At 37.6% G+C, this 25,853-nt stretch overlaps 1 protein-coding gene across 4 annotated transcripts in view; it reads right to left on the bottom strand.

The window, feature by feature from the left end:
- Window positions 1–25,853, bottom strand: part of LOC129720695 (nephrin) — a 526,130-nt gene that overhangs the window by 50,294 nt on the left and 449,983 nt on the right. For all 4 annotated transcript variants that reach the window (XM_055672270.1, XM_055672267.1, XM_055672269.1 and 1 more), the window contains exons 7-12: window positions 25,412–25,702; window positions 16,943–17,110; window positions 15,270–15,401; window positions 5,082–5,218; window positions 1,869–2,022; window positions 1,570–1,707 (exon numbers count right to left, since the gene is read on the bottom strand). In XM_055672270.1, coding sequence (XP_055528245.1) covers window positions 1,570–1,707; window positions 1,869–2,022; window positions 5,082–5,218; window positions 15,270–15,401; window positions 16,943–17,110; window positions 25,412–25,702 — 1,020 coding nt within the window. The remainder of the gene's footprint in view (window positions 1–1,569; window positions 1,708–1,868; window positions 2,023–5,081; window positions 5,219–15,269; window positions 15,402–16,942; window positions 17,111–25,411; window positions 25,703–25,853) is intronic.

The following is a 25,853-nucleotide window of genomic DNA, read 5'->3' as shown; positions in this document are numbered from 1 at the left end:
TTGTAATTTTCGTAATTTTTATTTTGTAATTTTTTAATTTTCGTCATATGCTGTCATTTTTTTAATTTGTCATTTTTGTTAATTGTGCCTTTTTTGGTATATTAGTCATTCCTGTTATTTTTGTCGTTTTTGTTTGTAATTTTGGTAATACATATTTTTAATGTTTGCATTTTTTGCTTTTTTTTGTAATTCTTGTAATTTTTGCATTTCTTTATTATTTTTGTCATTTTTGTATTTTTAGTCATTTTGACGTAGAATTACGTCTGAATTGAAAAATCGAAAACATCGAGAGTGTTACGAAAATTGTTTACTTTCGATTGTTCAAAACTAAGTCAGTTCGAAACGATTTCCTTCATTCTTACAGCAATCGATTAGACAATCGTATTCGCATCCGCTTAAATGTAGAAAATTATTGTTTGTTTATTCGAACTATTGTACTATTGAATATTGTCAAGCCTTGTGGAAACGACAATTTCGACCTTTGATCTGATTGGTTGCTTAATGTTTGCTTTCCCTAACACGGTCGACAGAATACTTTACCTCTCCAGTTGGCTCCGTTAAACATTATATGTATAAAGCCGTGTCAAATAAACGTTTTGATAAAAATACTGTACCTAGTTAACCAGGAATGCACTATTTGGGCTACATAAAAGCCTGCTTCTGCTCAAACCAATCAGTTTAGTAGTGGATGGCCACTAGCATTGTCCTAATTAAGAAGCCGCGGGTAGCGTAGTAGCGAATATCTCGCTGCCTCAAATAGCGGAACAACAAAGCCAACAGCACTAGATCTTGGATCTCCCTTCTGTGTGGGAAGCACTGTCGACATATACGCATGTCCAAAATTTTATGAAAATTTTCATAAATTTTTGTAACTTTTGTAATCTTGTTATTTTTATAATTTTTATAAGTTTGTTTTGTATTTTTTGTAAAATTTATAATTTTAGTAATTTTGTCTGACCGTCTGTTTTTTCCGGTTAAAAAACAAGTAATTATTTCATTATCGCAAAACCACCAATTTTTCATCTAGTACTCAAGTTTAAAACAAACACATTAGTTCTCAAAAAACTTCCAAAGCATGGCCGGCTCTGAGCTTATCCTGCCAGCTTGCTATGCTTATAACGCTTCCCGACAGAGACGGCCTTATGCGAAACAATTTCCGGTCCGACGAGCAGTAAGTTCCAGCTCTGGAACCGTCTGGTTTGAGAGCTGCCGAGAAGCTTGGATGAGGAAACGGAATGACGCAGTGTAGGCTCGAGTTAACTGTTGCTGTTCTGGCAAATGAAGTTATCGCGCATTCCGGGTGGCAGTCGAAACGTGTCACATTTAGTGGCGAGGGTCTACACGGTGATGCAAACCGTAAGCAATCCGGTGCATGGTTTCCAGGAACAACATGGGTGTATTGCCTATGGTTTTACTATAGCCTTTTCATGTTGCATCAAGCATCCAATTTCGCTTGCGGTCAGGCATATTCCCATGACTCTATACAGACACATCGAACACTGAGATCGATCCTAGCCGCCGCACCAAGGCTGAACGGAGTATGTGCATATCAACATGAATGTAACTTACCTTGCACTGCAATGCCGTCGCGCCACCAGGAAATTTTCGCCGGAGGATTACTGGAGCTTGAGTCGCAGATTAGCGTTGCTTCGATACCTGGCTTCAGCTCTGGGGGATCGATCGTTATCTTCACCGTTTCCGGAGCGACTGCAAGTATGCGACACAGCGTGAGTTTTCGTGGTAGGAATTGAGCGTCAAACATTAAGGAAATTCAAATTGCAGGATTAAGTTCGGATTTGATCGACGAAGCGCATAAAAAAAAGAAGGAAAATCTCTCTACTGAGCCATCATGCGCTGCGGATACTTACAGTGTACGCTAAGGGTTTTCGTTTCGAATAGCGGAATTTCGGTTGCCGAGTTCTGCGCTTCGCAACGATACCGGGCCTGATTGTCAGTGACGTTCGCCAGGATGGTGAGCTCAGCTGACACGGACTTGTCGACGGTTTTGGTGACGGAATTTATCTGAAACGGGAGAAAAAATTAGAATTAACACCTGCATACTAACTGAAAACAGTATTGATTGATTCAAAGCTCACACAAAAAAAATGTCAGTATAATCTTGCAAACTGAATCGATGCCAACACACATCGTAAGCACTAGCAACCGAAAACGGAGACAAATATCCCCCATAATCCGTTAAAATATGAAGCCCGCTGTCCACCCACGCGTTTCTTGTACGGGATTCCCAAAGGCAAAAGCAAAGGCATTTTCCGAAGAAAAACGAAAGCCGAAAGGGTATTTATAGCGCTGCTGAGCTTGGTCGGGTGGGGCAATTCCGAACCGAAAGGACATTTATTGTTAATTTATCTCTTTGCACCCATAAAAATTTACAGCAATAAAATAAACAATATCTCGTTTTCGTTATAATGGCGAAATCAATACTTCAAGTCCCACATGGCCGATGATGGGATGACGACGGAAACGGTACCCCCCTTCCAGGCAAGGATCAAGTTTTCGGTATCTCTCTTTCTCGCTTCACCCAAATGTACGTTCGCCAGCCCGTACACAGTGTAAGGCAGTAAGACAGGACTTACGAGGAGACGGTTGCCCGGTTTATTACGCTGTCGATTTTATATGCTGTCGTTTCCGGATGGTGAAATCTCGCTTGGCTTCGGAGCGGAATAAAATTCAATAAAAAAGTGGTACATTTGCGCTGCTGGATGGCAAATGATTTTGCACTGCATTTGGTACCGGTGCAGGCGACAAAAAAAAAAACGAAAAAACGATCGGCTGACACTTGAAGCGGCCATCGGTTGGGAACCGACTCGAATGGAATAAGCCACCTTTTCGGTGTGCTTTCACAGTAACGTCAGGATAGAAACTGACCTAATTTGGGAGGTTTTATCGGGAGGAATCAATACAGACCAGGAATCCATATGGACTCAATGGTATGGTGATTTGAAGCAGAGATTTTCATGCTTTGTGCTAATAAAATTTGCACAGAAATGTGTGTGTGTGTAAGAAGCCGAGGGAAAAGTGGCCAAGATAAATTTATGACTGATAAAAAATACCATTAGTTACTCGAGTCGGGGGAAAAACTGCAGCATTGGTGTCAAATAGAAAGCTGCATCAGAAAGAGAGATGAAGATGAATTGCAAGCTGCCAAATGCATGTCATGTTTATTCATCATTGCTAGGATTTTCTTGACGTCATATTTTTAACAGTGTAGGTATATATAAAGAACAAACAGATAGAAAGAATAATTGTGTAAAAGCAGTAACCCCGTACAGTGGAGTAGCAGGCAAATTATAAAATTTGCAGCACTTTCATTTATTTGTGTGTGAAATTAAACTATGCGACTGGAATGCTCTTCGACCAAATGTGTGCAGTTACTCACTCTATGTGAGAGAAAGTCTAGTTCTCTCAGGCATTTGACAGGTACAGGAGAAAATGTGAATAAAAATCAAGCGAAGCAGTCGTAGTCTGAAGAAAGTTTGTGAAGGTAAAACGAAAATAAAAATCAAGATAACACCTTTGTTGTTGTTTTTTTGCTCGTTACAAATAAACTCTAATTCGATTTGCTAAGCTAATGGAGTGTTACCCTGGTTTACATTGTTTCTGTTACACGAGTAAAACGGTAAGTGTTATGCAAATCAATTATTCATTTTTTCAAAGAACGGCCTTGATATTCGACTGTTCCTTGGAATTCACTGGAAGAATTCCCATCTCCAAACATTTCGTGTGTAATCGCACCGAGTGAGTTTTTAATTCAATCAAAACAACTTTTTGGTTAAAATTTAACTTATTCTTCGCAACTCACCAGAAAATGACAAACACAACTTCCGCAACACAGGCTCGAAGAAGTACGGAGCACCAGAAAAACACCTCTGTTTGCGATTCACAGAATGCTCGCCCGAATCCGAGACCTGCGTGAAGGCGGTATCTCGTTTAGAGGTGATTTAATTAGGACAATAAAAAAGAAGGAAAACATTTTACCCACCCAATCAACCAATTCATTTGCGTTCCTTCGCCCCGCACTGCCTAACAGCCAATCGAACGAATCCTTTCATTGCTTTTTACCTCAATGCTTAGGCAAAAGCTCAATCTTAGCCGGGTCAAAATCATGGACCTTTCCGTCTCTCTCTCGCAATATCTACACCTACAGTTGTTAGTTTGCAGAAAAATAATTGAATCTGTGCCTCATTGTATCTTTTGACCATCCGTCTGCTTGCCTCCGATGTTCACATTTGAAATTGGATTGAAATCCACGACAACCAGCTGTGATCTGTTAGTCCTCTCTCGAATGAATTGACACCGACTGTTGGGGCCAAATATATGATATTTGACATTCTACACTGTTTGTGATTCTCGGTACCCCGGTGAAGGCACGTAACCGAAGTGAGTGTCTGTTTGGGTCGTGAGTCCGGAAACTTGTGAACAGTGATATTCTGCTATTGTTCGAAGCCCGTTCACAATTTGACCATTCTTTCGAACGCTTTATTAGCCATTTAGTGCTCGGCCTTCGAATGGATTGTTGCAAAATGGAATTCTGTGTGACTGCGATGTGATTTCTCATTCCCCAAACCCCCTCAATCCACGTGCAGCAGATAGGCCCAACTCATCCATCTTCGCTCGGCAAACCGGTGTTTGTGGGCGGACTGGACAAATATTTTGTCAGTCAACCGACAGATGAGAAAACGTCCGTGTGTGGGTCGTCCATTGGCAGGTTTTTTTGTTTTCTTTGGCCTACATATCATATTTGTGTCATGTCTCACGTGTGCGGACAGAGGGCCGCTGTCAGAGATTGGGAAAGTTTCGAAATTGAGCCAGTAGATAGAGGTAATTTTGCCAGAAAGGTTCCTATAATTTGATTGTGACGCACAGGGAAGAGCAGGTGTGCTGTATCGTATGTTACGTCTTGTGGGCAGCGGGTTCGGTAGGAACGAAAGAAAATAATAAAAGTCAAAACAAACTGTCAATCAAAGATTGGAGTACCGGGAAACCATCGGTCATGTTGCTGCGTAGTTGAATCAATCAAGCCAGCTAGACTAGGGGGATATCGAAGACAAGTTTTCACTTACCTTTTTGTCGTTCTTGTACCAGTTGAGCGTTGCCAGCGGATTACCGCCGGAGGAAACACACAGCAGCTTCTGCACGGAACCAGCCGGAATGATTTGACCCTCAACGTAGCCGGATATCATCGGCGGACTCGGCGGGACTGAATCGGGAAAAGAAGAAAAAGAAAATCAGACCAAAATCAGTATTCTACAGTGCATCGTTCGCGGAGAGGATCCCGAATGGGGCAAATTAGAGGCGGATTGGATGCTGTCTGGCGGTAGCAGTTCCAAGCTCTGGCCAGCCGAGAAACTTGGGAAAGTTCCGTCTCCCATAATGACGCGGAATGAATTATTAATGATAATGGAAGGCACGGATTTGAGGTGCAAAGACTCGGCCGCGGAGGAGCAAAATTCGCGCTAATGGAATTCGGCGGAGATTCGGTCGACTCCTTCTGCGGGGGCAGCAGAACACAGGATGATGGAGGCAAAGTGGTAGTGCAAATAAATTTTGCAGAAATTGTTTGAGAGCTGAAATAGATACTTTGCGTTGAATTCCACTGTTTGGCCGGGGATTCTGGTTGGTTTGGGTGTTGCCTTCGGCTGTTGTCGAAAGGTAAATTGAGTGCGAGTTTGCCAACCGCTATCGCTACTATTGATTATTAACATTTCCTCGGAAAGTTCAATGGAAACTGTTGATTGGCAGGGAGTCACTTATGTAATATTCAAAAGTATGTTTTAGGTTAATTGAACGAACGAAAAGTAATATCTTTGGTAAGGAATCGAAAAACAATTAGGTTAACTTAGCTAATAATAAATGATTGTAAAAATTGTCTGTATAAATAAATCAAATCTAAGATAATAATAAAAACAAGGAGAATTTCTTTCTGATGTATAAGGCATCATTTTTTTCCAAATATCATCACAGACTTATTTTTGTTGAAAAATGAACAAAATCAGGCCTTTATGTGTTCTTTTTCTAAACTTTGAAGATAGTGGATAGCCAAATCATTAAAAATCCAATTAAACAATGCAAGAATATTTTTTTTTCACACAGCAGACTTAACGGTGGATACTAAATCTCCTTTATATTTAGTCGACGTTTCGGCCTTTGAACTTGGCCTTACTCAAGGGATATGAAGTGTTGTGGTAGTAGTAGTCTTTTGATTCACCGTTAGGACTAAAAAAAAAACTATATTTCTCTATCAATTTCACGTTACAGTCGTTTTTGGAATTTGAATATGTTCACACAACATTTATCTGACACGGCACAATAAAATAAAAAATATTAGAAGGCAAGAAAAAGTTATCAAAAAAGTCAATAAATGACCTTCTAGAAACTACTGAATATATTGAATGAAAGTTATGAATTCCTTATTCAAAAATTGTTTACCAAACTTTTAAAACCGATTTAAAATATTCATCAAATATGAAAACTTTGAAATGTTGTGTATAAATTTCGTAACGGAAGTCACTTCGACCAGAAACATTGATCTATTGCGATATTGCCCGGGTTTCTGCTGCATTACATTTTTTCTCCTGTATGGACTTCCTCACTGCGACCAGAAGCGTTGATCTATTGTGAGATATGCCCGGGTGTCTGCTGTATCCCGCACTTCTATTATTAGCAATACCGCTATTGAGAAGTGGCATGCTTATTATTATTTTTCATCTGTGCTTGTGTGTAATGTGCTACCTTTCCTTCTACACGTCTGCTGTTCTCCTATGCCAAGCCTCGTTCCCTCCTGCCAAATATCACCAATTATAATTCCCTGGAGAAGTTTCATCGTGAGTCCTTCTGGCCAGTTTTATTGATAAGTGGGACTTATTTTTGTTGAGAGGAAGTCACGCAAAGGTATTATAGATTTCAGCGTATAGGAAGAGTAAATGGTGGGGAGCCTGAGAATAAACCCATGCTTAAAGTCCCTTTCTGACATCGAATGGCCTGATTCTACTAAGATTCGAACCCACGACCATCCGCTTGACAAAGCGAACTTTGTAACCTTGCGACTACGCAGCTACGCAGCTGCTGCATTACATACTTCTATTAGTAGCAAAACCATTATTAATAGTAAGTGACATGCTTATTACCTATCCGTGCTTGTGTGTATGCTTTTTACTCTGCCTTTTTACGCTTACTGTTCAACTAAACAGAGCGTCGTTTCTCCTGCTAATTATAATTCCCTGATGAGGCTTCAACTAGGTGTCTCTCTGGCTGTTTATGCGACAAATAAGTCCCGTGACAGCGAAAAAGGCAAGCGTCTTAACTTGTATACAAACTTTTATCAAAGATATTCCTTTTTTTGTCTCGGTGTTATTAATTTTTCGCCCTACCCTTGGCTCACTTTGATAACCTTGGACATAAAGGAGTTTGAAATTTGTATCAGACTTACTAATCTATCTATGCATATAAAATCGAGTTCTGTCTGTACGTCTATCTGTCTGTCTGTCTGATCCGATTGGCGTTAAAAGTTGTATGTAGGGGTTTTTGAGGCCGAGGTAGGTTTTCATGATGGCTTGAAATCTCTCCCTTCTCTGGAAGAAGGGGCTCAATACCATAGTGGTACGCCCATAGGCCGAAAATAGAAAGCAAGTTATCGATTTAATGGATCGGTTATGAACCTAAAAATGCAGAAAAACTGTTTTTGTTGGCCTATTTTATGAACAGTTTACTTTTGAGCACGAGATAAGAGAAGGTGTTTGACACTTGCAAAATCAGCTTAAGCAGTACGTGTTTCTTACACTGTGTAGGGTACTAGCTCCATTATTCATCTCAACAGCTAGGTGCACCTATATTCATCTTATTTCTCTCATTTGTCCAATTTACCAAATTTCTACAAATTTTGGAAGTAAATTTATTTGCTTCTCGATTTTGTCAAGTTGTTGAAAGTTTTACGTTGAAAATATGGTAAAATTTGACGATAAATTTATCAAAAAGGCGTGATGAGATGAATATAGGTACTGAGATGAATATAGGAGCGATTACCCTATATATCCGCTTTTGAACAAATTCAATCGCTTCATTTGTTTATTTCCATCATGAACCTTCAGAAAATGGGTATGTTTTGCTATTGCGGTGTTGTTTGGATAGGTATGTGCTAAACTGTTATCAAAATTAGTCGGAAGAGGGAACGTAGTAATAAAAGCAAAGAGCACCACTCATACAAAAGTTCATGTAAGCTTTTAAATATTTTCCGCGCGAGATACTATCACCAAATTGCCACCAAAAGAAAGATTCAGGACTCAGGAAAGATTTGTTGAAGGTTCAATTTGCATATATTTGCATCCAAGTCGATGACAAGCGGCTAAAGATGGTTACTTTTTCGCTTGAATTTTATGTTTTCTGCATAGTTTTTTTAAAGAAGGGTTGTGGTATATTCGGCTTAAATTTACAAATTTGTTCTCAAACATTTGTCTATATTCGAATTTTGATATTTGGTGTTGAAATGCGTGAAGGTTCTGAAACAATATCAAATTTGTTTGAGGTGTTTTCCAATGAAAGAAAAGTCAAACTTTGATCGCTTAGAGGGTTCACTTAACGAAACCCGATTAAACTCAAATTTTGCCTAGGGACTTTTTTCTGTAAGGCAAAACTTTTGAAAACTGCCGTATTCTAAAATTGAATGGTCAAACTTTTCTCTATATTCCATTGGTACCCTATTGTGCATGCAATGGGAATATCAGAAAATTTAAACAAATTGGATGATGACAGTCCCAAAAAAGTTTGTTATAGTCAAAACACACCTGATTCTATCGATTTCAGAAGTTTTTAAGAACAACATTGTACATAAATGAATTATGACCGCCCTTGCCATACGATTCGAACCACTGTGCATACGAGCAAAACACACATTTTTGCATAGCTCAACGATTAATAGAACAAATGGAACTTAAGCTGGGATCAGCGGATTTTGGAGTACAAGAAACAAATTTCTGATGGTTCGGGTGGGTATTCCTTTCTTCCAGGTGGCCCTATATGAATAAAACACAAATTTCTTCATAGCTCGAGATTTGATAGAGCAAATGGAACCTAAATTGAAATTTTAGATTTTTCCGACGTCACCTTTGATTTGATGATTTTTAAGCCGCTGACGATCATCATTGAGTTTAGGAGCTTCACTAACTGATGAGTTTCAACCACTTTGAATTTTATCGATTTAATTTGCGTGGCAAGGTGAGGGGAGGTAAGTTTGTTTACGAATTCCCAAATACCACTCCCAATTTGACCACTGTACCGATTTGTATACGTGGGCTCTCATGTTTGTTACAATGACATTGATTTTCCTGTATCACAGTGGCATAGACAGGCAGGGGGGAATATTAAATTTCGCTTATCTAAGCTTACAAAAATGAAGTCTTTCTGATCCTCAAAGGCTTGGAAATCACTAAGCCGATAGGTGTGAAAATTTATTTGTAGAGGACCGCTGCAGGTTCTTATGACCCCTCTTCTCTCTGGAAGGGAGGGTCCTCATATAAATAAAACACAAATTTCCGCATAACTCGTGAACTAAGAAAGCAAATGGAACCAAATCTAGTATGTAAGTGTTTCTGGGTACAAGAAATGTTTCTGTGATGCTTTGAAGTACCTCCAAACAAAACAAAAACAAATTCTTGCATAACTTAAGAATAAATGAAGCAAATGGAGCCATTTTTCGAACTAAATATCTATTTTTAACAACGGCTTCTCCCGTTAACACGCAAGTTCATTGAGCAGACAGTGTGTGAAGTAGAGAGTGCGAAAAATAAGCGAACTGGAAATATGATACAGATTTGGAAAAATATACCGCATCCCGACGGGACTTGAACCCGCAATCTCCCTGTCTCCGGCATGGTTTTTTGACCAATTTAACTACGGGGGACGGTGGTACTGTTCCACAATCTATATCGTATCACATTCCACTGTCGATTTATTCTATTGCTCATCCCTAACTACACACACTGCTGTGCAAGCTTTATTTATAGACTGAAAGGAATGTCTCATCACACACAGAAGAGTCAGCTGATGCTGATAACTCTTATAGACCTGTGTGATCGAGACCAAAGTCAGTCTGCGTCGTGCTTGCAAGTGCGACACAACAACGGAAGGTGCTCCTATACGGTACGGCTATATTTTTCGAACTAAATTTCTATTTTCAACAACGGCTTTTTCCCGTTAACACGCAAGTTCGTTAAACAGACAGTATGTGAAGTAGAGAGAGCGAAAAATAAGTGAACTGGAAATATATATCGAATGGAGCCAACTTTGGAAAATGAGAATCTTAGGGTACAAGAAATGATTCTGTGATAGTTTGACACTCCTCCGTACACTAGAAGGAGAGGGAGATCCCATAAAAATGAAACACATGTAGGGTTTCGCACCAACTCGACCAGATGTTGACAGCATCCTCTCAGAGTTTGATGAAACTTTGTGGGTGTATGGGTCTCACTACCCTAAGCAACTTTGCATATTTTTGAAAAATTTCCTCTAATAACATTTGGAAAGAGCTATTTTTAATGAATCGATATATGTGAATAATGAGAGATAGTGAAAAGTTGTCAAGAGATAACTTTTGGAAAAGTGTATGAACTTTCATAGAAAAATATTGATAAAATTGGATTTGAGTTCAAAAATATAATTTTCGTTTTGAAATGATTTTTTTCAGTTTAGGAACTCAAAGTTTAGACAAATCTCTAGAAGTCATTCTTCGACAAGCTCTTTTCTCTTGTCATAATTCAGATATATCGAATTTTTGAAATAACTAATGGGTTCAATAATAGAAATATAGATAGAGCAGTTCCACAAAACAAATGTCCCAGTTTTAATATATTTTTCACATTGTCATTTTTGATTTACCTGAAACTTTGCATAGACGTTTCTATAGGTAAAAGACGCCATTTTGTGCTATTGGTTTAATTTTTTGGAACATGTCTTATTTTTGAGAAGCTATTGTAAAATGCTATTTTGGGAGGATACTAATGCTTACAAATATTTTCAGGGCCAAAACGGTTTGTTTGATCGGTGTGACGCCTTCGACAAAATTGTAGGTAATAATTTTGTCCTTCCGGAAAAAATATACACCCGAAAAAAATTTTTTTTTCTAAAAAGAATTAAAAGAAAAATTAAGTCAATTATCTAAAAAGGCTCATATTTTGACAATCTAATTTTTCATATGAAAAGTGCATAAGATTACCTAAACAATGCAACCAGTCTGATCATGGATAAATCAAGAAAAAAAGTTATGATATTTAAAAAAAATTTTTTTTTTCTTAGGGTGTATCTTTCATGGAAGGACAAAGTTACTATCTACAACTTTGCCAAACAGACTATGCCAATCAAACAAACCGTTTTGACTGCAAAAATATGTTTAATTCTCCATAGAGTGCTCAATGGGAAATTAAAGGTATTTCTACAGCCAAAATGGTTTGATTGATTGGCATAGTGTCTTCGGTCAAGTTGTAAATAACAATTTTGTTCTTCCAAAAAAATATGCCTCACAAAAAAAAATTTAAAAAAATTGTTTTTTTTCGAAATAACATTACCTTTTTTTGATTTCTGCATGATCGGACCGGTTGCATTGTTATGGTAATTAAAAGGTAAAACTACAAATTATATAGAAAAAATTAGATTTTTAAAAGTAAGCTATTTCAGATAATTGATTTTTAATTTTTCTTTTAACTTTTTCAAAAAACAAATTTTTTTTGAGTGTATATAAGCCAAAATGATCATCTATATTATCTATATTATTATTATCAAGATGTAACTTAGAAACTAAGAATTAACTTCAGATGTCATTTTGAAATTCAAAATAAATAAAACACCCTCAAAATGCCAAATACAATCTAATAAAAGTATTTTCGCTCTGTTCTAAAAATGTTGACATTGTGTTTGAAGTGAGATTTAAACCATACCATATTTTTTGTGGGGATTTGTGAATTGAGTTATACCAAGTGAGTTTAGTTTCATAAAATTAGTTTAGTTTTTAAAAATTAGCAGATTTCATCAAGATTACTATTGAAGGACAGACAAAGAAAGGTCTTTACAAATTTCACAAATAGGTTGAGCTTAGCTGAAAATAATATTAAAGCGTTGGCGTTTAATTTAGGTAAAGAAGAAATGAAAACTCAACCTACATATTTAAACCAAAGCAGTTCACCGGTCTCAATTTTCTTCTCCTTGTGCACCTCGGTGGCAGGCTTCATACTCTTAAAGTGCTAGCTGTACCTCCCATGTAAAACATAAACAGCCTCGAGGTCTTTTTCCCCCTAATCGCTTGCCTCGATTTGTTACGGTATTATTCCCACCACAAGCCACCCGGAGCGGTATTAATTTCGTCCCGGAATAATCCTCCCCGGGACCCGGGTAGTAATTAGAAGCTCGGGTTCGATGTACCATTCATGTGAGCGCTCCCGTTGACTGACAACCAATGATGAGGTACTGCGGCGTCCGGGAAAATAATTTCCTAATTAGCATGCAAATCAACTTGTTGGGAGCAGCTTTTCTTCTGACTCGAGCGCTAAATTCGCAAACAGGATTTGTTTACGTGCGTCTTTGAAGGCTGAAGGTATTGCTGGCACAAGCAATTAACTTTGAAATTTGCTCCGATCCATGTCGGTAGAGGAAGGATTAAAAATTTGATATCGTTTCAGGCGAACAGCATTTCTTCAGAGCTTCCCTTGAAAAAAAAAATGCAAAAGAATTTTCGTTCAGCACAAGTTCGATTCATTGTCGAGGTGAATCAGTGTGGAAAATTGCCAGCAACTGCCACCAGATACAATGTGAACAAATTAGAATAAAGCAAGCTACCTGCATCATACGGCAAAAACGATACATATCTCGAATCTGCAAGTCAAACAAGCAGATCTTATGACCCACCACAATCGTGTATCATCCACCACTCTTCACCACCCTCCGGTGCTACTCAAACACTCTATAAAATTTCTCCTAAATAAACACTCCAAGAGGATTTATTCCAGTTTGTCTTCCCGCCCACACCCGCGTGCCTTTTTCGGGAGGGGTGCTTGGCTAGATTTTATGCCACTTTCTGGTGAACATTTGTGCTTGCTTTCCATACAGCCAACCAGTCAGTGACAGACGGGGAAAACTTTCCCCTGCATCAGCACTATCAATTTTTGTGACTTTGGAAGTGAATTTTCAAATATGCTTTCCACTCACACAGCCAGCACCGAAAATGCTTATCCGGCACGAACCTTGCAGCTTGTCGTTGTCATCGTCCTCGGCGTCATTGTCATTGTCGTCGTAGTCGTCGGCAGGAAGCTTTCTGGCGTGGCAGTTCCGTTCCGCTTCGACGCAGTGAAAATTTTATTGCCGCATTTCACCGCACAACCCCCCCCCCCCCTGCTCCGAAATGGGTTTACGGGTTTACAACATTCTGGCGCAAATTATCGCCACCATCAGGAAATCATTTTTCGAAAGGTGACAAAAATTTAAATCTCGTCACTGTCGATTTCCCGCACCGCCTCCCTGGGCCCTGGGCAGGTTTATCTGCTCATGGGTCATTATGGCCTTTTAAGGGTAGTAGAATTACCAGAAGACTGGTTATCGGGAATTGATCTAAGAGGCGCAAAACCTTCACTTAGTAGCTCGAATTATGCTGCCGCACGCGATACTGTCTATTGGGTAATTAGGAGTGACGGTTCTGATTCAAACGCTACGGAAGGTGTGCATTTGATAAGCTTCCTGGAGTGCGAAATTTTTCTTGTGGCGAAAGAAATTTTGGCTGGCAGTGCTTAGGTAAATAATATTGCAACCGTAACAGAAATTCAACGTTCCAATTGTTTCAAATAACCACGTCTCCGGTAAACATTGCGGTTTCTTATTTTCTCTCTTCGCGGAAAGCTAGCATATTCATCATTGGTAGAAGTAGTTTTCAGCAAGCACGGCAATTGCTGCAGGCAATTTTCCAGCACTTTCATGGTAGGAATTAGCTCCGCTGAAATGGAAATCGGGCCGCAGGAATGGGATTTTAATATTTCGGCTTTGCTCGAACAGTAGGAGCTTTTAATCGCAAACGACAAGGATTTTAATTACATTGTGGAACGTGCCTCAAAATTGAATTATTTAATTACAACAGAAGCCGCCACTAACGACCGACTGCAGGGAGCGAACGCCCGACCGCTCGTTCGCATGTGTGTGTAACTGTTTTTACGATAGTTTTCCATCCGGTTTTTCGAACCAGGATGGAGGCGTTCTCTGTGACGGCGCGGTGTCGGGTGTAGTACGAATAATAATCAGAAATTTTAATCAGCTTATAAGTCTGCTGCTCGGTGACGGTGACGCTAGCATAATGGCAAAGTTTGCTGGAAGTTATCCGCTAAAGGTGATTCAATGGGAGCTTTAAATGGGCACCAATAACGCCAACAAGGATTTGTGCAGCTTACAAAAACGATCGACTGTCGAAGTGAGTTAACACCAGCAAGAGTGGTTTGACGTTTTTTCTCGAAACGATGTTGGCTTTACGGTGGTGAAGTTTTATGGGAGTTGCCTTTAAAGAGTTGTTGTGTCTTATAGTCAAATCTGATCTCGTTTTTCAGCATCCATAAGTGCTGAAAAACGAGATCAGAATTTGATATTCTGATTCAAGGGTGTTGCTTTAAAACTTTTGTTATCAACACATTATCTTAAAAGTTAGAGCAAAAAAAAAATTCAATTAGGAATATTATATTTCTACACGTTCTACGTTTTCTGTTAAATCTTCGAATGGAAAAATGATGATAATGTCTTCATCAAAGTAAAAAATCTCTTTAACAAAAACTCACGTGAGTTGCAAGGATGGATTCTTCAACGTTTTGGGTAATCAAAACTGTATTAATTAAAACTAAAATAAAAAAAATATTCGATAAGGGGAATGGAATGAAATTCTAACGTTCGAATTGTCAAATCGCAATGAAAATGCGAGGGCTGCCTATCGCGACATATTTGTCTGTATCCTGCTGCGTTGAAACGAGACGAAACAAGAGTGCACCACCATCACGAATGCGAATGCGACAACCGACCAGCCAATCTGAGCGTTGTTCCGTAGAATGACGTCGGTCAGTAACGAATTGGCGACCCAGGGGGGCTTGTTCACTATGTACTGCACGGTATGGGAGGAAAAACCTCGGGAAAGGACGCAGGGTGAATTGGGTGGGTGCACGGACTCGATAGGAACGTAAATATGATCGAAATATAGCAGTTGCATCTGTATAATATAGGTGAAACAAGAGGACAAAACTTACGCAATATGTTCACTGTGTGGGTCGATACGACATTCTCCGTCAGTTGCATGTTCAGTCCGTGGCAGATGACCACCAGCGAGCGCTTGCTGGTGTCCACCGGGGTCGTAATGTTGGACGTCGTGATCCAGCCGCCTAGGTAGGGTAAACAGTGAAAGCAGAGCATGTTAGTTGTTGTTGTATTTGTTTAAAATATGGATGAAACAACTCAAATCGGTTAGATCAATATTTTGGACAAGCATACGCTCACCAACCGTGGTCCCAAGTATGCGCGAAAGTTTGTGAAAATTCGAACAAAGCTAATACTCAGGCCGAAAACACAATATTAAAAATAGAAAATTAGATCATCGAATTTGAAGCGGTTGGCTATCGCGAGTAATTTGATAATATTGCTGCTGCTGCCATCTATGTTACAATTCGTGTGGCACGCAGCTGTGCGTGGAAACGCCACTAGCGTGGAATCTGAAATGTTCCGTTTCATTGTCATACCGGTCCGGGTGATGTATTTGAGTAAATATTTTATTATAATCTGAATCCGCTTGTTGTTTCGCATACTGCAATCAACCGAAGAGAACAAGAGAGACTACGTACACATACGGCTGGTAGCCTGGCAGTGCGATAAAATTTCACGTTGACAGACTCTATTGTTGCAAATGGGACTCATATGGTTTGGAGGAGACCTGTCCTCTCGTAGTGTTCGCGTTTGCTTCTATAAACAAGTAACGCGCTGCTCTGTGACGTATTTTCTCATGGCAGCGAGCGATCTGCTGTTTGCTTTTGTAATTGTGACGCAGTGCTTCAACATAACTTCAACTGCTGCCGCTTGACAGGAATCCATCACTACGATGACAGTTTGCCAAATACGGCGAAACGAGCACATATCTTGGGAGCTAATCTGATGTATTTCGAGGCTGGAACGGAAAAGCTGCCAGAGCGGTCACGATGGGTTTTATTTATTGTGGCTTATTTGATTAAACATTAACCGACACAAATTTGAAATTCCTGGCATTCAGTCAAATCGTCCGATGTGGCATCGCATCACCGATCGCGGTTGTCGCAACCACATTGTGGGAGGAGCAGGAGCATTCGCGATGGCTTCAAAGAGCTAATATAACGGACGTAATCTCATAAATCTCATAAATTGACGCCATGTGCCTTGGGTTTAGCCAATCTACTACCCCTCTCGCGCATGACTGATGAAAAATCGGTTATTTGAAGCATGCAACCGTGGTTCAAATCTCGACCGAACCTTCTGCAGAGCGGCTTGCATTTTCAGAATAATCCATCATCGTTCGGCATAAATTGAAATACACGAGTAATGAGAAACAGCTATCCAATCAAATAAATTACGCTAGCCACCGGCCAAAAACCGGCAGGCTTCCATTCACGTTCGATTTAGGACGGTGGCAACTACGGAACCCGAATCCTAGCCAACTGATTGCAGTCACCCTGCGGCCGTGTTTTCTGCGCACGACGGCAAAAGGTTGTACCAGGACCGTTCAGTTTCGAAAATGAATACCACAAGAGTTGATTTTGTTTGTCCGTGGCGCACGGGTTCGGTGGACCTCAACCCAGCTTCTGTTCAGCGAACTTGTATGGAAAAATTGGCATCCAAGCTAATTACTCACGACGGCTTATGAGGTAGGCAGCAGTAGCATCAGCCGGTCGAAACTTACCTTCCGGGCTTTCGGTTGTTCGCGATGTGGCATTTTTCACCTGATGACCACCGACGCTCCACTTGATCTCAGCCGGCGGATTGGACGGTGCGGTTTGGCACTGCAGTGGAACCCGATCGCCGACGCGGGCTTCCGACGGGCCGGAAATGGTGACGTGCGTGGGGGCAACTGTGGAAAGAAAAACGAGCTCTCTATTAGCGGGGGGCAGGTTCGTGCGAAGATTAATTTCGTATTGGGCTGTCGAGATTGATGTGGTCCGGATTTTGATGGGAAACGCGTTCGTTATATTGTCAGTTTCGGGGAAATTGTGCTAGCAGGTGCTTTTACGCTCTGAAGTTTCAGTCAAAATAGAATTATGTTAAGTTGGAATCCACGACGTTTTATAATGTTTTTGTGTATTCATAGTTCCTGGGACCGTTTTGAACAAAATCCATTTTTGAATTGCTTCTTCACTGTCGAGGGAATATTGTTTAGAGAACAGAATACGGTAAATTTCATAACAATTCGAGCACAAACGTCTAAATGTTTTTGGGAAAATCGTAGAAACCGGTCTTTACGATTCTCCCAGCAATTTTTAAAACAAAAGCTCCTAACTATAGAATATGAACTGCTTATTAAAATCCTGGCACAATTAGAAAAAAATTGTTTATCAGTCCTCAAGTTAAACAAGAAATTTGTGGGTTTATGAGCAAATATTTAAGAACTTCGAAAGGGTTGTACAGAATTATCGTTTTGACTCAAACTTTGAACACTTTTGAAAAAAAAAAAAAAACACATTATCATAGCTAGAGTAATCAGAAGTATGACTATTATATACCATTTCGTTCCTTGGAATGTTCTTTACCCAGTGATGTATAGCTCTCCACTTTAATAACACTTCCAGGGAACCAGCAGGTGTTGAAAAAAGTGACAGTCAGTGTGGAGACGGTTTGCCTATCTATCTCTTAGTGATTACATTGAAGTGTTTGGAATTTGAATCAAAGCCGAGTTCTGAATTTTCGTTAATTTAATAAACAAAACAGGTTTGAATCTATATAAATAGCACTTAATTGCAACAAAAAAAAGCTTAAGTGATCGAAATTTGATGCATTACGGTACAAATTGAATGTTGAAGGTGGCTCCGCTAAAACAAACCTGCAAAAATTAAAAATAAAATTATTTCTAGAGCCAATTTTTTTACGTTATACTTTAACTTTTTATTTATTTTACCAAGTTTGAACGAGTACCAATGTTTAGCTAACATGGTAGCTTTCGTAGAAAAATATACAGTCTAAAAAAGCGGGTTTTTGAATATATTTAACTTAAAATAATATTTTTGTGTTTTTTTTTTCTTAAGAATTTTCTCTTGTTTTGCGGTGGTTGTTTTTTTCAGAGAACACAATTACTGTCTACAACTTTTTCGAAGACGCTTTACCGATCAAACATACCATTTTGGCTCTAGAAATATCTTTATCTTGAATTTTCGCAAGTTTGTTTTAGCGGAGTAAAACTGATCAAATTGATCAAATATTTTTCACATTGCAGGTATTCAATATCATTTCTACATTTCTAACTTTTTCAGAAATTAAACATGATCCAGCAAAATAAAATACTAATAGCATTAAATGAAATCTTCATCCTAAGATTGTGAAGAATAGAACACTTTTTTTAAATAACTCTGTTTCCAAGGCCACAAAAACGTGATCGAAATTATTTTTACCCAAAAAAAATGATTTTAGAGGCGTATGTGTAAAAGCAAAGTTGTTCCATTGATCATTAATCTCCATTTTATAGAAGTTATAATTTTGTGATTATTTTATCTGCAAGCGAGGAACAAATTTTATTTTACTAATTTTGGTTCATAAAAATCTTGTTCGTCAAAGTTGTGGTATATTTTATAAGAAACAACTTTATTAAAGACACTATACTTCTAGCTGCCTCTTTAAATGAACTTTTCTAGAGTTTTCTATAGAGTACCCCACTAAACCATCTTTTTTGTCAATCCAACTTTTTATAGTGGTTTTCTATAATTTTTATATGTTCTACAATGTTGTTAACTGTAATAAAACACGCAATTTAATCAAAAAAAGTTTATTTTTATCTCTTATATTTCTTCAGTTATTGAAGATTTTCATTGAAATAATGTGAAATCAACTTATCGGATATCTACAGAAACTACAAGTATCCACAGACAAATCCGTTCTTGTATTAAAATATGATTCAACCATTATTCAATTCAGATATAGACATTTGTCAGTTAAAGGAATATTTTAATAAAAATCTTCGATAACTCAATAAATATAAGTGATAGAAACAAACTTTCTTCGGTGAAATTGTGTGTTTTGCTATAGAATACAACATTGTAGAACATTGAAAATTGTAGAAAACAACCATAAAAAGTTATATTAAAAAATGGTTTTCATAGAAAAAAGGGGTATTCTATGGAAAACTCTAGAAAAGTCAATTTAACTTTGTCGAACGAAGTGTTTGTTTACATGCAAAAATGAGAAACGTAAAATAAGTTTCTCACTCATTATTCATTAAATTCTTCTACAAAATGGAACTATAAATAGGAAATGCCAAAAAATTGGGTATTATTACAGGATTTGAGCTCGTCTCGGCAGGAGGTTCACCAGTTCTGTCACGGTCGCCATAAACTAATGTACATATGGTAGTCAAATTTCATTTTTTTACGTATTATCCTTTACGGCCTGCGATTTATGCAAAAGAAACAAAATTATCGAGCACATGAAACAACCGAAGGTCATTACAACCACACCATCGAGAGCATTCGAAATCATATCAATAGATACGTAAGGAACACTATCGAGAGCCACTAATAACAATCGCTACTGTCAATTCCACAAAAAAAAAAAAAAACTGGCAACCAAGATAATCCCAAATTTGTTTTGGCTGAAATTTTGCATAGATGTTTCTATGGGCAATAGACGTCATGTTGTGCTATTGGTTTAATTTTTTGAAACACGACCTATTTTTGAAACGCTGTTCAAAAATGCTATATTCGGAAGGTATTAATGATTACACATATTTTTATAGTCAAAACGGTTTATTTGATCGGTGCGACATTCTTTGGCTAAGTTATTGATAGTAATTTGGTCCCTCAAAAAAATTACCTTATTTTTTACAAGTTCATAACAGTTTTGTCCTTGATTTTCACGATGAGACAGCTTGCATTGTTTTGGTAACTTTTGATAGTTTTTTCATTAAAAAAAAAATTTACAAAATGAGCTTTTTTAAAGATAACTTTCCATATTTTTGTTAAAAAGAAGTTTTTTCAAGGGGGTATATTTTTTTGGACAGACAAAATTATTCGATTTGAATCTCAAACAATTTTTTTATACAACCAAAGGTTTTGTGAGCTACAATGCTTTAAATAAAACCTATACAAAAATGCACACGCCCTTTTAAAAAATGAATCATGGATCTAAAATGTCACTCCATCTGTGAAAAATTCTCAGTTTGCTAAACCAGGTACGGGTGCAAAGTTTCATTTAGACACAAAATGGTCAATAAAATTTTTGCGTTATTTCAGGTCATTTGAGATGATTCTTCTCTTTAGAATAATTCCTCAGCGTTACATCATTCCCTGTAAGGGGGTGGTGTAGTATGAGAACAACCCACAGTGAAGTAATGTACAGGCAGCAAATTATAATCACGCGTAAGGAAGCACACTTTCTGTGTCTCTATTTTGGGTATCTCTACCTGTAACCACTTTTACTTCACACAGCGGAACCAGTACTGGCCGCTGCGCTTAATTTTTACTTATCGAAAAACCCAATATCTAAAAATTGTTGTTACTTACATTGCCTCAGCGGTCTCATAGGAAGAACCATACTCGGTGTACAATCGGTAGGTATGATTACTCGCTTTGAGCTCTACTCAGCTGAAGGTTGTTCAGTTCTGGCTTAATGATTACTCCCAAAACGCCATCAGTCTTTTTCCATTTCCAAGAACGCAGAACGTACTTAATTTAGGTATAATTTGACTACCATAATGTAGAGTAGTATAACTAGAGATCTGTAGCAAGTGTTTTCGTTGAATTTTAAATTATCAAATGTTATCTTTTATTGTCATTTTAAAATCCGCTGGAATCCCTGAAGAATTGCAATAAAATAGGTCGAAGTCCGGAAATATTGCCTATTTCAGTCTACGTATCACGAATAAGAAGACGATTATTGAATATAAAAAAATCGTACTGTTTAAAATATAATCTATGAATTAACCAATGACTTTTGCAATAATAAATCAGTAGTAAATTCAGTAAAAAGTCGTTTAAAATGTAATCAGGAAGTTTGGGGAGCCGCAAGGTTGCAAAGTCTGCTTCGACAAGTGGGTGGTCATAGATTCGAATTTTAGTAGAATAAGGTTATGCGATATCCAAGGGACTTGTCCTCAGCAAAAAAAAATAGGTTTATTCTCAGACTCCCCCAAACAACTTCACTCCAGTCCAGACTAAAAAACTTTTATATAAACCTTCGGTAATTTCATCCACCCCAGTTTAGTAACATGCTTGGAGCGATAAAGAAAATAAGTACAGAAGATAAGAGAATAGTAAGTTCAAGTGGATACAAGCACTATAACACGTAGCAGGTAATACTGCACAAAGGAAAAGAAAACAAAAAATGCGTACAGCAAGAAACGTTCGAACAATGCCACAAAAAGTCTAAATTACAGGTCGCAGTGGGTTCATTCAAAAAAGAAAAAAAACAAGAAAAGGCAAAAATAATTTCAAAATCAGTAAGAGTCCGTTGAGGGTATGTATTAGGTTTTTTAAGTAATCTGGCTGAGTTACAATTAAAAAAAAAAAAAAAAAAATGTCATTGATAAAGAATCCGTAAAAATCAGTAAAAATCATAAAGTTGTCAAAAATTCATATGAAAATAATTAAAATCTTCGAATATTGGATATCAACGATTTTCAAATAATCCCAAATTATAAACAAACGTGATTAAATTTAAAAAAAATTGTTTACAATTTTTTCATCTTTGGTTAATGTTCTGTAAGATTTTTATTTATTTTTACTTGCAAGACTTCAGTTTGAATTACATACATTATCACCCGCGCCAAGTGTCCATTAGAATGTCAATGAAAATCAATTTTTCAAATGTCGTTTAGCGGTAGGGCTTAAAGTTTTCGTCTTCGCAAAAAAAGTCCCCACGCAAAATTTTAGCACGATCGGACATCGGGAACACGTGCCTCAAGGCGGTCAAAATTTCTACTTTTTGATCGATGAAAATAATGCACAGTTCATGAAATTGTCGATTTCGAAATTTATTTTCGATGCTAAATGTGTTAAAATGCATGAAACGTCGAGATCTGGTGTTACCTCAAAACATTTTTTTACGTAAAAATCGAATTTCTGGGACTTAGAAATTTTGAAACTGGGAGAGTGAAGTGAATATCAGAATAAGGACCGGAATGCAATCGATGAAATGTTCATCACAATAATGTTATAACATATCCTATATTATGGTACGACACTGCTAGCATATTATATGCGATATTTTGTTATGGTGGTTCAGTCATTTTCGATTAGGGTGGTCGTTTTTGTTAAAATTTTAAGAAAAATACGGAAAACCGAATTTGAATGCTTGAATACTACTGTCTTCAACATCTAAAAAAAAATATTGAAACTAGGACATTTGTTGTGCAATTGATGTTAAAGATTGCATTGGCTGCCGGAAAATTTGAAAAAATGTTCATTTCAATTGTTTTTGAACACCCCTGGTAAAAAAATGAGTGAGTCGTTTTAAAAGTCAATTTTAAAATATCCCATATTAGGATCTTTGTGGCCCAAAAAACGCAAAGTCCCAGAAAGACGATTGTCGGCCGAAAAAATTTTTTTTTTTTAAGATGACACCAGATCTCAAGGTTTTCCCAATTTCATGTAGACTTTCGAGGGTTGAAAAATCACAGCTTTGAGTGCTTTGAGGTACCCCTAAATCATGTCCGATTGAGTTGAAATTTAGCATAGGTCATTTTTTGGGCCAACAAACAAAATGTACATGGTCGGTTTTTGAAATTTGACATGACTCTTTTTGTGTACACTTTATTTAGGAAATGTAAAAAATGAATGGATATAATTCCTCGCTTTGAGCTCAACCCAGCTGAATTATAATTGAAAAAAAGGCTTTAGGAAAAGAAAGCTAAACCAGTAGTAATCCTAAAGTAGTCAAAAATTCATATAAAAATAATTAAAATAATTGAATATTGTATAATAAAGATTTTCAATTTGATCTCGCGGGCATAAATTACAAACATATTTGAATTTGCCGTTTGAAAAAAACAACGAATGAAAAATATTTTCATTCTACGGCGATTTTTTTTAAGTTTCTTATTTATTTTTACTTGCGAGACTTCAGTTTGAAATACATACATTATCTTCAGCGCCGAATGTCAACGGTTTGGTTTTTTTTTATTATCTTTTATTTCTTCAGGTTAAGTCAATTTTGTAGAAAAAAAAAATCAAATTAAAATTCAAAAATTTACCTTTTTTGTTTGTTTATTTTATTTATACGATCGCACAGTTATGAAGCTAATTTTTTGTAGTTTTCATAGAAAAATTGATTTAAAAACATGGCTTTTCAGATACATCCGGAGACTCGCTTATCCGGAATATTAGGCTTGATTGTTCGGAAGAATTTATTGTGCTGTTTTTTCTATATTTATTTTGAAATTTTACCGTTACTATCCCTTTCAGCACACTTGTTACCATTTCTGTCATTGCTGGCATGTTTTGAACATGTTCGAGTTATCACTTTACTCAATCAATCAAAGTCTAATTTTTTTTTTGCTTATCGGAAATATACCCTTTACCACAGAAAAGGTTTCTGGTTACGCCACTGCATCATACAAGTAACATAACGAATGAAAATCATCATTTTACGTTCGTTAAAGGCAAATTTGTAGAAAAAAATTATGATTAGATTATCCGGAGTGAAAAATTTTTCGACACTCCGGGTAATCGAGTCCGACCTGTAGTTATTTTTACCATTTCTTAACATTTTTCTTATAAAAATTTTTTTGAGTATAACTTTTTTTTTGGAAATACGAAATTTTTGTGGATTGCTCCTATAGGTTGCAATGAAAGATAAAAATGTCAAGATAGTGAATATAACTTGCAATATCATCGATAACTTATAACGATATATTAGGAACTCTATGTCACAGTCGTTCTCCTGCTGAGTTCAGTTATAGATTTTTGATTGGTTGGAGTGGAGAAGTTTTCCAGTTATTTTGATACACTCAGATAATCAATAAGCATTGCACTGGTCGACAAATGCGAAAAATTGGTCTAGAGTTCAAACTGGGGAATTATAAATGATTATATTTCTTTTTATGCCCATAGCAAGCTCGGAAGTTTGTCAAAAGGCCGCAGAGTAATTATTCGCCGAGTTCGTTGCATCTACGTTTATTTACGGGAAAACTTCAATTAAGTCTCTGAAGACCAAACGCACTTCCGAGGCGGCTAAAGCATCAAAAATCACAGGAACGGCTAAAGAGCTATAATATTTCTTTTTTTTCAGTTTGAGCTCCAGGGCAGTTTTTACACTTTTGTTAACACAAGTTTGCCCTAGAGCTCAAACTGAAAATAAATGAGAAATTATAGCTTTTAACCGTTCCAGTTAATGTTGGTGCTCTCAGCCAGCTCGGAAGTGCGTAAAGTCTCCAGAGACTTAAATAATATTTGCCTGTAAGCGAATGGAGAAATGACGAACTCAGCGAGCAAGTTCCCGCAGCTTTTTGACACACTTTCGAGCTGACTAGGGGCACCAAAATTAACAAAAATTGTAAAAAGCTATAATCTTTAAATTTTCTCCAGATTGAGCTCTATGTCCGAATCTTTGTACACCAGTATTGTTGATAATTTTCTTTACATTATACCAAACAGAGAATGCAGATTCATTTTATTGTTTCATTTGATTTTAAGTATTTTAAATGCTGTATCCCAGCCATGATTTACAAATGCTAACAAATTAAATGTGTATTAATTAGTCGTGAACCATTTCCATGTTAATTTTATATCACGGCTATGGTGTTTTAAATTTTTATTCGCAATACACCGATTGCAGTAAAAGTAAATACAGCGCTACTTACGTGCTTTGTTAAATGAATAACTGGGTGTGTCTGAAGTAACTGGATAAGAAAATTTAATTTTGCTAGCATCGTATTTTTTTTTTATTTTGCAGTAGAGCGAGAAAATAGAAGCTTTCATAAACATCTTGCCCTGAACTCTAATTTTTTTCCCAAATTTTTATTTTGACATTTGACATTTATTTTGACTTTGTTAACCAAAAAAGTATATAAATTATCAATTTAGTTTACCAGCAAAATCACTGATGAAACGTTAAAGCTCCCAGTTTTCAGCGCTACTGAAAACTTTAGACCACCAACAACACTCGCTAATCCTTGGACCGTCATCTATCATCAAGCCTTCGATTGTCGAAAACACCAATAAAATATACTTACACAGCACGCTGAGCGTCACCTCCGTCTTGAGCGGGGCGTTGGCCATGATGTTGTTCGCTTCGCACCGCAGCCGGGCCTTGTTGTCGCCGGCTTCCGCTATGAAGGAGTAGATGTTCTCCGAGAGGCGCTCCGAGGTGCGGTACGCCATCCGAACCTGGACGCCGTTCTTGTACCAGATTAACTGCGCCGGCGGATTGCCCCCGCGGCTGCGGCAGATCAGCTCCACGCTCTGGCCCCGCCTGAGCGTCTCGCCCTGGGTGTAACCTTCGATGTACGGCGCTCCCGGTGGGTCTACAATGGAATCGATAAATCAATTTTAATTAAAATTTGTCAAAAGAGAATTATGACGGAGAATGCGGTGACAGTGGAGATGATGGCTCGGCGTTCGCAGGCGAAATTGTTTGAAGGTGTCAAATTGGAGCTCTTTTGTTGTGAAATTCCG

This window comes from Wyeomyia smithii, chromosome 2 (assembly GCF_029784165.1).
Source record: "Wyeomyia smithii strain HCP4-BCI-WySm-NY-G18 chromosome 2, ASM2978416v1, whole genome shotgun sequence".
NCBI classification, from domain to species: Eukaryota; Metazoa; Arthropoda; class Insecta; order Diptera; family Culicidae; genus Wyeomyia; species Wyeomyia smithii.
Note: the sequence above shows the minus strand (reverse complement) of the source record. Positions and strands in the feature narration are given on the sequence as shown.